General features: G+C 35.8%; 1 protein-coding gene across 1 annotated transcript in view; it reads right to left on the bottom strand.

Moving 5' to 3' along the window:
* STXBP5L (syntaxin binding protein 5L) overlaps window positions 1-15594 on the bottom strand; it is a 369977-nt gene that overhangs the window by 84129 nt on the left and 270254 nt on the right. The window contains exons 19-20 of the mRNA XM_064286653.1: window positions 2294-2445; window positions 478-549 (exon numbers count right to left, since the gene is read on the bottom strand). Coding sequence (XP_064142723.1) covers window positions 478-549; window positions 2294-2445 — 224 coding nt within the window. The remainder of the gene's footprint in view (window positions 1-477; window positions 550-2293; window positions 2446-15594) is intronic.

The following is a 15594-nucleotide window of genomic DNA, read 5'->3' as shown; positions in this document are numbered from 1 at the left end:
TCAGAAATTAGGAATACTTAATTACCTCCAAGAAGACTAATTCCTTGGAAGAAGCAAATATGGCAGCCCTGGCTAGAATAATTTTATAAAATGGCCAAAGATACAGCATATTCAAAAAAGAAAGTATTCAGTTCTTATTGATACTGGTATATTGGGTTTATTTTTTACAAGGACACCTTGGCATTTCCTCCTCAAAACAAGAGACATTGACTCTTGGACTAATAAAACATGGTACGCGTGGTCTGAAATAAATACCAAAACAGGAGTATGAGTAACTGGGTAAATGACAATAATAATTTGAAGTACTTGTATAATAATTTTTATTAAAATTATCAGTTTGCATTTCCATAACAAAACAAAAAATTGCATGCATGCTGAATGTGTTTTGAAAAACACATTCCTGAGCACAGATGTATGGATTTAACTCAAGCATTATGATTTTAAAAAAGCTATTTGCCTAACCTTTATAGAACTTACTCTGATAGGAAGTACGGATCCGTTTCGTTAAATCAGGATAAAAGTTAGACAGGCCACGCATGCAAAAGTTGTCTTTGGAACATGCCAGAACACCAGCATCAGCAGCAGGCAGAGGGAAGAGAGAAAAATAGTCTAAAGTGAAAGGAAGCGATATCATACCAGAATCTAGAACAGCCAAGATGAAGAAATTGCAGCAAGTTTTGGTAATCAGATTAAAGAGGAGATATTAAGAAAAATAAACCAATTAGAAAATAAGAGGTGATAGATGAATGGTGAGAATGTTGTAGTAATTTTATTTAATCAAATGTCTTATAAATCGCGTATTTCTCAGTATATGCTTTTATGTCATAAACCTATTTGGCTTGTAAATAATATGTATAAATTACCTCATTAATAATATCAAAGTGGTTGTCCTTTATCCTTCAGCAATTAAAAAGAAAGCTTAGAGCCTTTAGCCTTTACAGTTTTATTTTTATGATGCAAAGAAAGTATTCATTGTAGGTAGGCACCCGACACACTAAATGCAAACTGAAATATTTACAATGTCATCACAGGTTTTCCTGATTTTAAATTCATCAAAATTCTAAGCTCTAGTCATAATTGTAGAGGCTCCAAAAGTTTAAATTAAACTAAATAACAGCTGTATTGCTTTTGTCAGAATGGACGCTTTGTCATCCCACTGGATATAGCCAGCCAATAACTCAGATGTTGTCACAAGGTCCATAGCTTTTCTGATTAAATTGCTGCTTTTGGCATGCAAACATGCCTAGCAACCCTGATATCTTCTTATCCTAGAGTCCACGAATTTTCAAAAACCAAACTTCTCTTTCCTAATCTTCAGGAAACCTTGTGGGACATGGCATATAAAAATTATTTTATTCTGTCTTCTATTCGAAAGTCAGTAGTGGTAAAGGCCAAAACTGTAGAGTTTGAAATTTTCAGCACTCCTAAAATACTGCCAAAAGTATGACTTTTTTGGATAATAGAAATTCCTAACAAAAAACAAAGAAATAACAAGTTCTGAAGGAGAGTTTTTATGCCACTGAAAAGTCCAAACTAGCAACTTGGAGAGGTTTGAGGAAGGTTAACGAAAGAAGAGGAATTACTGTAGATCAAGCAGTTTTTCATTAGTCCAAGAAGGAATTCCATTTGTTATCATATTCAAACATCAAATTTGGCACACCTGCTGTTGGAAAAATAACACCTGCCATCACATACTCTTTATTTTAAAATATCCTTTGCATGGGTATATTTAATAAAGGCTTCAATATTCCATTGATTATTTTAACACAAAACATTTTATGTGCATTTCCACCTGGAAACCTTTCAGCTCAATTAATTTTTTTACCAGTTAGAATCTATCAGTTGACAGAAAGTAAACAAAATTTTGGCAGTGTTCACAAAGCCAAATATTTAATTGGCTGAAATTTCGGTAAAAGTGTTGATCATTTTGTACATCATAAGTTCGGGATTATATAGGAAGTCTTTCTTTTACGGTTAAATGTGTCAACTTATTGGTCCTGCCAAAAGAGATGTCATTTTCTCATAGCAATAATTCTTTACTTTTTGTCACTTTTTAGGAACTGACTTCCAAGAAACTTCAACAACAGACTGAAGTTTAAACAACTGGCTTGCCCTTTCAATGTGTTTTCACTGTTCCTGTCTAATTTATTTTACTTGCACAATATTGTAAATTATGTCGAATTATAGACTGCCATGCATTTTAATAGCATCAAAGAAAAGAAAGATAAGAAATCCAAAGGTAAGAAAAAAGATAAACTAATCAAGCTCATAACCATCTTGTTATATCTCCTACCTGCAATGAACTGCTTATTTTTTCGAGGAGATCGCGGCTGTCGTTGGTATAGGTCACTTGATCTGTAAAAGTCAACGGTTCCCATGCTTAACAGAACTGTCTTCTGCATAAAATCCACCACAGCCAACCCATTGCAGTTCCCAAATGCAACTCTGAAAGAGAAAAAATATGCAATTAGAATGTATCACAGCAACCATGATCATTTTCATCTTTGATTAAAAATAAGAACATTGGAAAGGAATGCCTAGTGTTGCAGAGGCCAGGCAATGGTTGTAAAGTCAGGGAGGATGCCTCGCCTTTGGCCTTGTAGAAAGCCATGACTGCAAACAGGGATAACCTGCGATCACATTTTATCAGCAATTTTTTCAGTAACTAATAATTATCCAATTTGCCCTTTAATATACTTTTATCTTTTATAGATGAGTCACACAAAATCTTTTGCCATACAAGGAGGAGACAGGCCAAGGTTAAAAAGTTGGGTATATAGGTAGATGCCTTTTTCACAAAAACTATAATTATTAGACTCCAAATAAATTCTAAATCTTTCTCAGGTAGAGGGCATGTACTTAACACGAGATTTCTTGATAAAAATTAATTTCAGATATCCAAGTTTTTTTAGCACTGTAGTATATATAACCAGAAATATAACTTTCATGAAAAATTTTTCTCAATCTTTTTTTTCTCTTCATTTTGTCCTGTTTGTTAAAAGACAAATACCTTTTGATTAATATCTTAACTAAATCTCCTGAGATATTAAAACAGATAGCTCTCCTAAAGCAGGCATTTAGGTCCCCTTACCCATTAGGCATACACTAACTCTTTTTTTCCTCCATTTATAACATGTCATTTAGCTGAACAATTGTAAATCTGTGGTTTTTACTTCCTAAGCTAAACATGCTATGATTCTTAAGCAAAACTTTGTTTTGCTCATTTTTTTTAAGTTCCAAAGGAGCCGTGGTGGTACAGTGGGTAAACACTTGGCTGCTAACCGAAAGGTTAATGGTTCAAACCCACCAGCCTCTCAGTGGGAAAAAGATGTGGCAGTCTGCTTCCAAAAAGATTTACAGCCTTGGAAACCATGTGGGGAAGTTCAGTACTGTCCTATAGGGTCACTGTGATTTGGAATAGACTTTACAGCGACTGTTTGTTTCGTTTTTTAAATATAACTTCCATATTGTTTTATTACTTAGATTAAATCTGCCTGACAAATCATCTGCTTATTCTCGATGACAATGTTGTCCACACAAGTTAAAAAAAATTTTACCATACTAGATATGTTCCTACTTCACACGGAGTTGTACATATTCCAGTAAGACAGAATTTGAGATATGGAAAGAGTACTGTTATAAAAGTCAGAAGATCTAGGTTCTATTGCCATACCTATTATTTATAGGTTATGTGACTTTGAGAAAAATTAATGAATCTGGACGGGTCTTAGTTTCTTTACCTAAGTAATGAGAATGATACCAGACATATCTAGTTCACCAGGCCTTTTATGAGCGTCTAATCAGAAAATTGTTATTAAAGTACTTTGAAATTTTTCTATATAAAATGAATATTATAGCTGAACTCAATATTATACATACTATATACTGTAGCAAGTTAATATCCTTAAATACCTATGTTAAAACATAGTTAATTACTTCTGCTTAGAAACATGATTAAGTTCCCATATCGACAGCACTGAGTTTTTTTTTTTTATGCAACTAGAATGTATTACAGCAATCATAAATAATACTTCTTTTCTTTGAATTAAAAATAATATTACTGGAAAGTTATGCTTTAGGGTTGGAAAAGTCAAGGAATGGTTGTTGTAAAGTCAAGAAGGAATCTGGATTAAATCTCCTACCTTAAACAACTGAAAAACTGGACAAAATTTATTAAATAAACGTTTTCAGACATTGGTCAACAGGCAGCATAGGATGGGATCCCTGAGAAAAGGTTAATGAACAAAGTAAACCCTAAAAATATTACAGCTTAATGATTGGAGAGATTCCCCAGGCCAAAGCACAGGAAAGTGAAAGCCAAAGAGAGATTAGCAGTCACAATGAGTTGAGGAAACAGATCAGAGTCCAAGGCTTCAAAAAACAGCTAGTATTTATCAGGAAAAATACTAGAGGGGAGAGAGCTTTATAGAGATGGTACACCAGATATTTGCAGAACTGTACTCTTGAGACTTTGGCTGTATAGCAATCTATACATTCATGTGAGGAAACTACACAAGGCCTGAGAAAGAACCACAAAAAAAGAATAGACAGAATAATTCCCAGAGCTTACATAGGCTGAGACTATTTACTGTTCCCACCAGCCAGACTGTAGAGTTCTCCTAATACATGAAACAGCAGATAGAAGCTTCAGAAGGATATAACTTCAGGAGCGGCTGGTGGATTTGAACTGTCGAACTTTTGGTTAGTAGCCAAACTCTTAACCACTGTGCCACCATAACTTCAGCAGTGACAGCTAATTAGCCATAGTGAGTCAGAATCAACTCGACGGCAACGGTTTTGGTTTTTGGTTTTTTGGTAAAGGCTGTTTGAGACCCACCTAAAAAAGCTTAGAGATTATGATTCCAAGTAACTGAACTACCTTCCAGGAAAAAAAAAAAAAAAAAAAATCCAACACTATTTAAAGTAATCCAACAAAATATAACAATAAAAAAATGTGAAATCTACAACATCTAGTACACAAAAAGTAGCAGGCATATAAAAAAAAATGAGAAAAACATGACATATCATCAGAGAAAAAAATAAAACAGAAACATATTTAGAAATGAAAAAGATCACAGAATTAACTCGCAAGAATATTAAAACTTCTTTTAAAAAGTATTATATTGGAAAACCTAAAACATATCATTAAAAAAAAAAAGAAAGGTATATAGCTAATAGCTAAAAGAGGAGAAAAAATATAACCATTAAAAGATATGCAATTCTAAAAAAAGGAAAAAGAACAGATGGTACAAATAGAAAACAAATGGAAAAAATAGGAACATGTTAGAATTAAACCCAACTTTTTTTTTTTTTTTTATGAGTCAGAATCAACTTGAAAGTAACAGGTTTTTATATAGATAATTGGAGCCCTGGTGGCACAGTGGTTAAGAGCTCAGCTGCTAACCAAAAAAGTTCAGTGGTTCGAATCCACCAGCCTCCTTGGAAACTTTATGGGCCAGTTCAACTCTGTCCTATAGGGTCACTACAAGTCGAAATTGACTTGATAGCAATTTTTTTTTTGCATATAAATACTCAAGGAAATTTGTTGGCACAGTGGTTGAGTGCTCGGCTCTTAACCAAAAGATCAGCAGTTCAAACCACCAACTGTACTGTGGGAGAAAGATGCAGCAGTCTGCTTCCATAAAGACTCACAGTCTTGGAAACTCTATGGGACAGTTCTACTCTGCCCTACAGGGTTGTTATGAGTCAGAATCGATTCGACAGCAGTGGGTTTGGTTTGGATATAAATAATCACTTTACTGTAAATTGTCTAAATACTCTTAAAGAAAAGCAAAGATTGCCTCAGTGGATAAAAAATGAGACCCAATTATATGATGCCTACAGCAAATCCATTTTAAATATAAAGTAAAAGGATGGAAAACATATTCCATGTAAACACTAATCAGAAAATGCTGAAAGGGCTATATTAATATCAGACAAAGTAGATGTCATACTAAGAAAATTTTTAAAGGATAAATAGGGAGAATTACAAAAAGGTCATTATAAAGGGGTCATTCATCAAGAAGACATAGCACTCCTAAGTTAATCTAATGAAAGAACTTCAAAACACATGAAAGAAAATTTGATAGAACTGGAAGTAAATAGAAAAATCTACAAATAAAATTGAAGATGTCAATAATCCTCTTTCAGGAACTGATGAACAAAAAATTAGTAAGGGAATAGAAGTTTTAAACAACATTATCAACCACTTTGACTTAGCTGAAATTTATAGAACTCTCCATTCAACATTCATAACAGCATCAAAATTACAAAATACTTAGTGATAAATTTTGGAAACCCTGGTGGTGTAGTGGTTAAGCACTACAGCTGCTAACCAAAAGGTTGGCAGTTCGAATCCACCAGGTGCTCCTTGGAAACTCTATGGGACAGTTCTACTCTGTCCTATAAGGTCGCTACGAGTTGGAATTGACTCAATGGCAACGGGTTTGGGTTAGTGATAAATTTAACAAAGTATGTAGAAGATTTATAAACGGAAAATTATAAAACACTGCTGAGAGATGTTAAAAGAAGGCCTAAATAAATGTAGAGAGATACCTTGCTAAATGGTCAGAAGACTCACTTTTGTGAAGCCACCAATTCTACCCAAATTCATCTACAAATCCAAAGCAATCACAGTCAAAAATCTCAGTAGACTTTTTTTGTTTCTTTAAGAAATTTACAACCAAAAAAAAAGAACCAAACCTGTTGCCGTCAAGTTGATTCCGACTCATAGCGACCCTACAGGACAGAGTAGAACTGCTCCACAGGGTTTCTGAGGAGCACCTGGTAGAACTGAACTGCCAACCTTTTGGTTAGCAGCTGTAGCTCTTAACTACTATGGCACCAGGGTTTCCAGAAATTTAGAAGGTGACTCAAAAATATGTATATGGAAACGCAACAGATACAGATTGTCCAAACAGTTTTGAAAAATAAGAAGAAAATTTGAGTACTTAACACTAATTTCAAGATCTACTCTAATGCTACACGAATCAAGAGAGAATGATATTGACGTAAAGACAGACATAAATACAATGCAACTGAAATTAGAATGTCCAGAAACAAACTTACGTATGTATAGTCAACTGATATTTTATAAAGGTACCAAGGCAATTCAAAGAGAAAAGACAATCTTTTCTACAAATGACGGTGAAACAATTGGATGTCTATAAGTTTACAAAAAAAAAAAAATTGAACCTTAACTTTTGCTTTATATAACATATAAAAATTAACTCAAAATGGGTCACAGGAAGAAATCATAGTAATCTTGAGTTAGGCAACCAATAGTTAAGTAGGACAAAAAACTCACAAACTATAAAATAAAAAGTTGGCAAGCTGCATGATACCAGTATTAAATCATTTTGCTCCTAGAAGATATTGTTAATAAAGTGAAAAAGCAAAGCACAGACCTAGAGAAAATGTTTGCAAAGTACATATCTTGTACTCAAAATATAAAAAGAACACCCAATGATAAGATCACAATCCTATTTTTTTTAATGGCAAAAGATTTGAACAGATATTTCACCAAAGAAGATATACAAATAAGCATCTGAAAAAAATGTCACTAGGAATATAAAATTAAAACTAGAAGGAAATACCACTGAACCCAACAGAATGGATAAAATTAAAAAGACTGACAATACCAAAAGTGAAAGGAAGAAATGATGAAGTAAATGAGTTGAACAGAAGATTTCGAAGGGTGGCTCAAGAAGGAAAAGTAAAGTATTATGTGACATGTGCAACTATGTGGAGATGGAAAACCAAAAGGGAAGAACACGCTCTGCATTTCTCAAGCTGAAAGAGCAGAAGAAAAAATTCAAGCCTCGAGTTGCAATATTGAAAGATTCTATGGGGAAAATATTAAACAACTCAGGAAGCATCAAAAGAAGATGGAAGGAATACACAGAGTCACTATTCCAAAAAGAATTGGTTGACGTTCAACCATTTCAGGAGGTGCCATATGAACAGGAACCAATGGTACTGAAGAAAGAAGTCCGAACTGCCCTGAAGGCATTGGCAAAAAACAAGGCTCCAGGAATTAATGGAATACCAGCTGAGATGTTTCAACAAATGGATGCAGCACTGGAAGTGCTCACTCGTCTATGCCAAGAAATTTGGAAGACAGCTGCCCAGCCAACTGAATGGAAGAGATCTATATTTATGCCTATTCCCAAGAAAGGTGATCCCACCAAATGCAGAAATAATCTAATATCATTAATATCACAAACAAGTAAAATTTTACTGAAGATCACTCAAAAGCTGCTGCAGCAGTGCATCAAAAGGGAACTTCCAGAAATTCAAGCCAGACTCAGAGAGACATGGAACCAGGGATACCACTGCTGATGTCAGATGGATCCTGGGTGAAAGCAGAGAATACCAGAAAGATATTTACCTGTGTTTTATTGACTATGCAAAGGCATTCAACTGTGTGGATCCTAACAAATTATGGATAACATTGCAAAGAATGGGAATTCCAGAACACTTAATTGTGCTCATAATGAACATATATATAGATCAAGAGGCAGTTGTTTGACTAGAACAAGGGGATACTGCGTGGTTTAAAGTCAGGAAAGGTCTGTGTCAGGGTTGTGTCCTTTCATCGTACCTATTCAACCTGTACGCTGAGCAAATAATCCGGGAAGCTGTACTACATGAAGAAGAACACGACATCAGGATTGGAGGAAGACTCATTAACAACCTGCGTTATGCAGATGACACAACCTTGCTTGGTCAAAGTGAAGAGGACTTGAAGCATTTACTGATGAAGATCAAAGACCACAGCCTTCAGTATGGATTACACCTCAATATAAAGAAAATACAAATCCTCACAATTGAACCAGTAAGCAACATCATGATAAATGGGGAAAAGACTGAAGTTGTCAAGGATTTCATTTTATTTGAATCCACAATCAACACCCATGGAGCGGCAGCCAAGAAATCAAAAGACAGATTGCATTGGGTAAATCTGATGCAAAAGACCTCTTTAAAGTGTTGAAAGGCAAACATGTTACCTTGAAGACTAAGGTGCGTTTGACCCAAGCCATGGTGTATTCAATCACCTCCTGTGCATGTGAAACCTCGACCATAAATAAATAAGACTGAAGAAAAATTGATGCCTTTGAATTGTGGTGTTGGAGAATACTGAATATACCTACCATGGGCTGCCAAAAGAATGAACAAATCTGTTTTGGAAGAATTACAACCAGAATGCTCCTTAGAAGCAAGGATGGTGAGACTACATTTTGCATATTTTGGACATGTTGTCAGGAAGGATCAGTCCCTGGAGAAGGACATCATGTTTGGTAAAGTACAGGGTCAGTGAAAAAGAGGAAGACCCTCAAATGAGATGGATTGACACAGTGGCTGCAACAGTGGGCTTAAGCATAATGATTGTGAGGATGGCGCAGGGTTGGGCAGTGTTTCATTCTGCTGTACACAGGGTCTCTACGAGTTGGAACTGACATGATGGCACCTAACAGCAACAATGACAACCAAGTGTTGGCAAGGGTATAGAGCAGTGGAAACCTTTATACATTGGTAATGGAAATGTAAAACGAGGCAGTCTCTTTAGCTAACAGTTTCTCTCTGTCTTAAACACGTACATATTGTTGTTAGGCGCTACTGAGTCAATTTCAACTTATAGTGACTTCATGTGACAGAGTGTAACTTCCCCAAAGGGTTTTCTAGGCAGTAATATTTATGGGAGTAGGTTACTGGGTGTTTCACAGTGGAGCCACTGTGTGGGCTTGAATGCCAACCTTTTGGTTAGTAGCTGAGCACTTAAACATTGTGCCACCAGGGCTCTCAGTAATTCCACTTTTAGATATTCACCCAGGAGAATATGAACAAGTGTTTCACAAAGATTTGTACTGGAATGGTCATCGTAGATGTATTCATACTAGACAAAAGTTGGAAACAACCCAAATTTTTATCAAATGAAGGGATAAACACCTTTTTTTTTTATATCCATAGAATGGAATACTACTCAGCAACGCAGAGGAACAAGCCAGGAGCTCCTATTCTATTCTGCATTTATAAACAATATTAACGTATAAGTACTTATGTAAATATAAGTGAAACTCAAATATTTCAAAAATATATTTCTACTATCTTTAAATATGTTGGTGCTTTAAGAAATTGTTTTTCTTGCTGTAATTCAAAATAGAAAAATAGTTTAAATGTGACTTATTTCAATGAGCTTGAATATTAGTTTACAAGACAAGAAGCAAAAATTTGCTTTAGATACCGTAAAAGTTTTACTCATGAGTAGCACAAATGATTACATGCTCAGCTACTAGCTGAAAGTTGGCGGTCTGAACCCACCAGAGGCACCTCAGAAGACAGGCCTGGTGACCTGCTTCCAAAAGATCTCAGCCTTGAAAACTCGATGGAGTGCAGTTCTGCTCTGCGGCGCACAGAGTCACCATGAGTTGGAATTGACTCAATGGCGACTAACAACGACATATAATAGCATAGAAGAATGCTCATGGAACACTTGTACTCAAACGATGCCTTTGTAAATTTGGCTGATTTAAAAATTTTGGCTTTAAAACAGCTTTATGTTTTCTCCCTGGTATTACCACCATGTAAAATAATGTCAGTACTCTACTTACTCTTTTAATTTACATTTAATTTAATTACAATTAAATAGAATTGAAAATTCTCTCTTAGTGACACCAGCTTCATTTCAAATGCTTAAAAGAGAGGTGACTAGTGGTGCCATACTGAACAGCACAGAGTATAGATCATTTCCATAAATGCAGAAGTTTCTAGTTTTGGCACTGTTCTAGGTTACGTAAGTTTTGGGTTTATTTTCACATGACAGTACACAATATTGGGGAAGTTAGCACACTTGACCAGGGCAAAGCCATAGAAGCTTCACAGACACATCTGAAAGCCCTGAGAGATGGAACTACTGGGCTGAAGGCTGGGTACCATGGTCTTGGGGGACATCTAGCTCAATTTGGCATAACAGAGTCTATAAAGAAAATGTTCTGCACTGACTGTGGTGAGTAGCGACTGGGGTCTTAAATGCCTGTGAGCAGCCAACTAACATACATCTACTGGTCCCATCTTGGCTGGAGCAAGAAGAAGACCAAAGACACACAAGGGAAAGATTAGCCCAAAGGACTAACAGACAACAACTACCAAAACCTCCACCAGACTGAGCCCTAAACAACTAGATGGTACCCAGTTACTGTCACCAACTGCTCTGGCACGGATCATAATAGAGGGTCCCAGACAGGAGAAAAATGTGGAACAAAATTCAAATTCTCAAAAAAAAAAAAAAAAAACAGCATTTGGTGGTCTGACAGAGACTGGAGAAACCCTAAGAGTATGGGCCCCAAGACACCCTTTTAACTCAGTACTTAAGTAACTCCTGAGGTTCACCCTTCAGTCAAAGCTTAGACAGATCTATAAAAAAAAAAAAAAGATTAGACAGATCTATAGGGCCAACAATAACAAACGTGAAGGATGTGCCTCATAGTTCAATCACTAATGGGCACACCAGCACAAAAGCAAAGAGCTGGACAGTGAATAAGGAAAACCGAAGAACTGACACCTTTGAATTACGGTGTTGGTGAGGAATATTCAATATACTGTGGACTGACAAAGGAATGAACAAACCTGTCTTGGAAGAGGTACAACTAGAATGCTCCTTAGAAGCAAGGATGGCAAGACTTCATCCCCTGTACTTTGGACATGTTATCAGGAGGGGCCAGTCCCTGGAGAAGGACATTATGCTTGGTAAAGTAGACAGTGAATGAAAAAGAGGAAGACCCTCAATGAGATGGATTGACACAGTGGCTACAACAATGGGCTCAAGAATTGGGAGGCTGCTGCAGGTCCAGACTGTGTTTTCTTCTATTGTACATAGGACAACTATGAGTCAGAGCTGACTCAATGGCATCTAACAACACAACAACAAACAATCAGGGCTTGATGTATTGGCTTAAATCATAATTTCTAGAATGATGATTAAATTCAAGAGCTCAGTCTAGTATCAAACTGAATTAATTAATACATAATTTGGATACTGACAATTTTCAAGTAATGTACAAAGAGGGGATCTGAAGAGTCTGTCTTCTGTCCAAAAATATACGTGTGATATTCCATGCCTGATCATAGGCAATTACAAAGGCTTTATCTGGCAGGCCTCAGGGGGAAAACTGCCCTCCCCAACCAGATTTTATGTACAGCTGCTATGAATTGTGTACCCCCCAAAATATATGTTGGAATCCTAACCCCTATACCTGTGGATACAATCCTATTTGGAAAAAGAATTTTCTTTTTTATGTCAATTAAATTATACCTAAATATAAACAATGCGTTATAATTTCTATAGGAAGTTGCAGCCAAGAACTTACGCAGTAACCCCCAACCCCCAGCCACCCTACCACGTATCTGCATCCCTTGGCCAGGCACCTCCATATGGAGGCCTCTTTATCAGGGGCAAAGGGAGAAACTTGAAGACACTTTTCCCCAATCTGACACAGGACTCAGCACTTTTCCAGTTCTAGCCCATTCCCCTTGCCTTCCCCCAGACCCCCAGGGCCCAAAAACAGCAGGAGTTTTTTGTCCTGGGCTCCCTTTTGTAGTGAGATGGTCCCCACATCTGAGCTGATCCACTGCTGTTCCTGGGGAACTATGAAATAGGAGGAAGCCAGTACCTTTCTCTAGGTTTCTCTTGCTTATACTATTGCAGTAAACGATTAAAGGCTTGGCTTTTACTTTCACTTCAGCTCATTGTCTTAACTACTTGGATACCAGGCAGCTGAGCTTTGTTAAACAGATGTTACAGCAACTCTCAACTTTGGACATTTCTGTTAAACCCTTTTCACTGTGCATAAGAGACAAGGCTATGTTTTAGAGGCGCTAACTGAAACTGAGAAACTCACCATAAATTTTATGCTTAGCCTAACATTTCTTTCACACCATAGCTAAAGCATATTAATTTACTTCAGGATATAGTCATAATGATAGAGTTTCTTTTCAGATACTGAATTACTTCCAATAATCATATTTTTTTCCTATTTTTAAAAATTGCAAATACGTTAGAAAAACCTTTCATTTTCACAATAGGTTCAAATCATGAACAACTCTGAAAGCATATCTACTATCAGTGCAGTACAGTAAGTGACTATACTAATGCTACAGTTTATTAAGAAATTATGTATCTATGTTTTCATGTAAGTTTATCACCGCTTCACCTGGTGCTTATAGTTCTCAAAACAACTAGGCTCTCCTCCCAGAATACTGGGCTGTAATCATTTTCAAAGGTCTCTGATGATGCTATAAATCCCTCTCACTAATACCACCTTGTAAGGAAGGAACTTTTCAGAGGCATAGTGCAAAATTTTCTTCCTTTTTTTTTTTTTTAATGTTTTTAAAACTGTTGTTAGTTTTAAAATTACACTTGGAAATATTCTCACGAAAAAATTAAAACAATAAATACAAAGTGAAAGTCTCTTTAATCAACTGACTGTACATCAATCCCCTTTTCAGGGATAACTGTGATGAACAGTTTTGTTTATATCCATCTTGCCCTTTTTCTGTTTTTTACAAGCATATATTTGTTCTATATCTCTCCTGTTTTTACTACCATACTTCTTAGAGATATTTCCTTGTCTGTGTTCTTTAATTACTGTATTGTATTCCATGATTCAAAAATTACATGGTTTTATTTTCTTATTTTCCTACTGATAGATTCCAAGTATTTTGTTATAAAAAATGGTGCAAGGAACATTTTTCTACATGATTTTTGTGCACAAGTAAGCATCTTTCTCCAGAAATTGTAGAAATTTAGCTAAGATTATAATTTGAGTCAAAAGTTATGCTTAGTTTTATTTTAAAATTAAAAATATATGTATACAAGATCCATTTTTCCCATAGTCTCATTATTAGTAAATTTTAACAATCTTTTTAAAAAACTGCTCATACAATGGATAAAAATTGCTCTTTCATTGCACTTTTCTTAGCTTTTCTCTTCTTATGAAAATCTTTTCATGTTTATTGGAAATTTGTATTTCTTCTGTGAATTGTCTGTTTATATATTTTGTCTATTTTTCAATTGGGTTATCTTTTTCTTAAAAATGTTTAAAAAAATCATAAATGTATTCTGGAGATTCACAATATATTATATACAAACAAATGTTGCATAGTGTAAAGATATTCTGCATCTTGATTATTTTCACTCAAGAGTATATGCTGATGATTATTCTATGTAAAATTTATATAGAGCTGCCTAATTTTTAAAATGATTTCACAATATTTGCATGTATTCTATTTTCTTTACCCGACTTTCATTCATGGGCAATTAAGCTGCTTCCAGTCTTCAGCTCTTATAAACAATGCACCAATGAATATCATTTGTATGTCACTGCATATCTTTTGTATATCACTCAAATATTGATCATATTTATCAAATTCCTAGAAGTGAAATTACTCAGTTATTAAAAAAAAAAACTTTATACTATACTCTTTTCTTCAACTATAGCATACATTAATAAAAGTGTACTTACGTGCACACCTGAATGAATTATCACAAAGTAAACACCTCCACATAAATACAACTGGGTCAAAAATCAGAATGTTATCAGCAGGTCCCTCATACTTTTCTCAATTATTTCTCCCATAGTCTCTTCCAAAATCTGATTTCCTATTCCAAAAATTAATTTTGGTTGTTTTTGAACTTTATATAAATGGATTCACATGTTATGTACTGATATATGGCTGGCTTTTTTCTTATATATTATTGCATTTAAGCATACTTCATTCAAACATACTGTACAATTCCACTGAATATACTACAATGTATTGACCCAAGCTACTCTGATAGACTTTTTTTTTTAATAGTTTTTATTGTGCTTTAAGTGAAAGTTCACAAATCAAGTCAGTCTGTCACATATAAGCTTATATACACCTTACTCCATACTCCCACTTACTCTCCCCCTAATGAGTCAGCCCGCTTCCTCCTTCTAGTCTCTCCTTTTGTGACAATTTTGTCAGTTTCTAACCCTCTCTACCCTCCTATCTCCCCTCCAGACAGGAGATGCCAACAGAGTCTCAAGTGTCCACCTGATACAAGTAGCTCACTCTTCGTCAGCATCTCTCTCCCACCCATTGTCCAGTCCCTTCCACGTCTGATGAGTTGTCTTCGGGAATGGTTCTTGTCCTGGGCCAACAGAAGGTTTAGGGACCATGACCGCCGGGATTCCTCTAGTCTCAGTCAGACAATTAAGTCTGGTCTTTTTACGAGAATTTGGGGTCTGCATCCCACTGTTCTCCTGCTCCCTCAGGGGTTCTCTATTGTGATCCCTGTCAGGGCAGTCATCAGTTGTGGCCGGGCACCATCTAGTTCTTCTGGTCTCAGGATGATGTAGGTCTCTGGTTCATGTGGCCCTTTCTGTCTCTTGGGCTCATAGTTATCGTGTGACCTTGGTGTTCTTCATTTTCCTTTGATCCAGGTGGGTTGAGACCAATTGATGCATCTTAGATGGCTGCTTGTTAGCATTTAAGACCCCAGACGCCACATTTCTGATAGACATTTGATCGTTTCTATTTTGAGACTTTTTTTTTTTAAGTATAATACTGCAT

This window comes from Loxodonta africana, chromosome 1 (assembly GCF_030014295.1).
Source record: "Loxodonta africana isolate mLoxAfr1 chromosome 1, mLoxAfr1.hap2, whole genome shotgun sequence".
Taxonomy (NCBI): Eukaryota; Metazoa; Chordata; class Mammalia; order Proboscidea; family Elephantidae; genus Loxodonta; species Loxodonta africana.
This window is presented reverse-complemented; position numbering and strand designations above follow the sequence as displayed.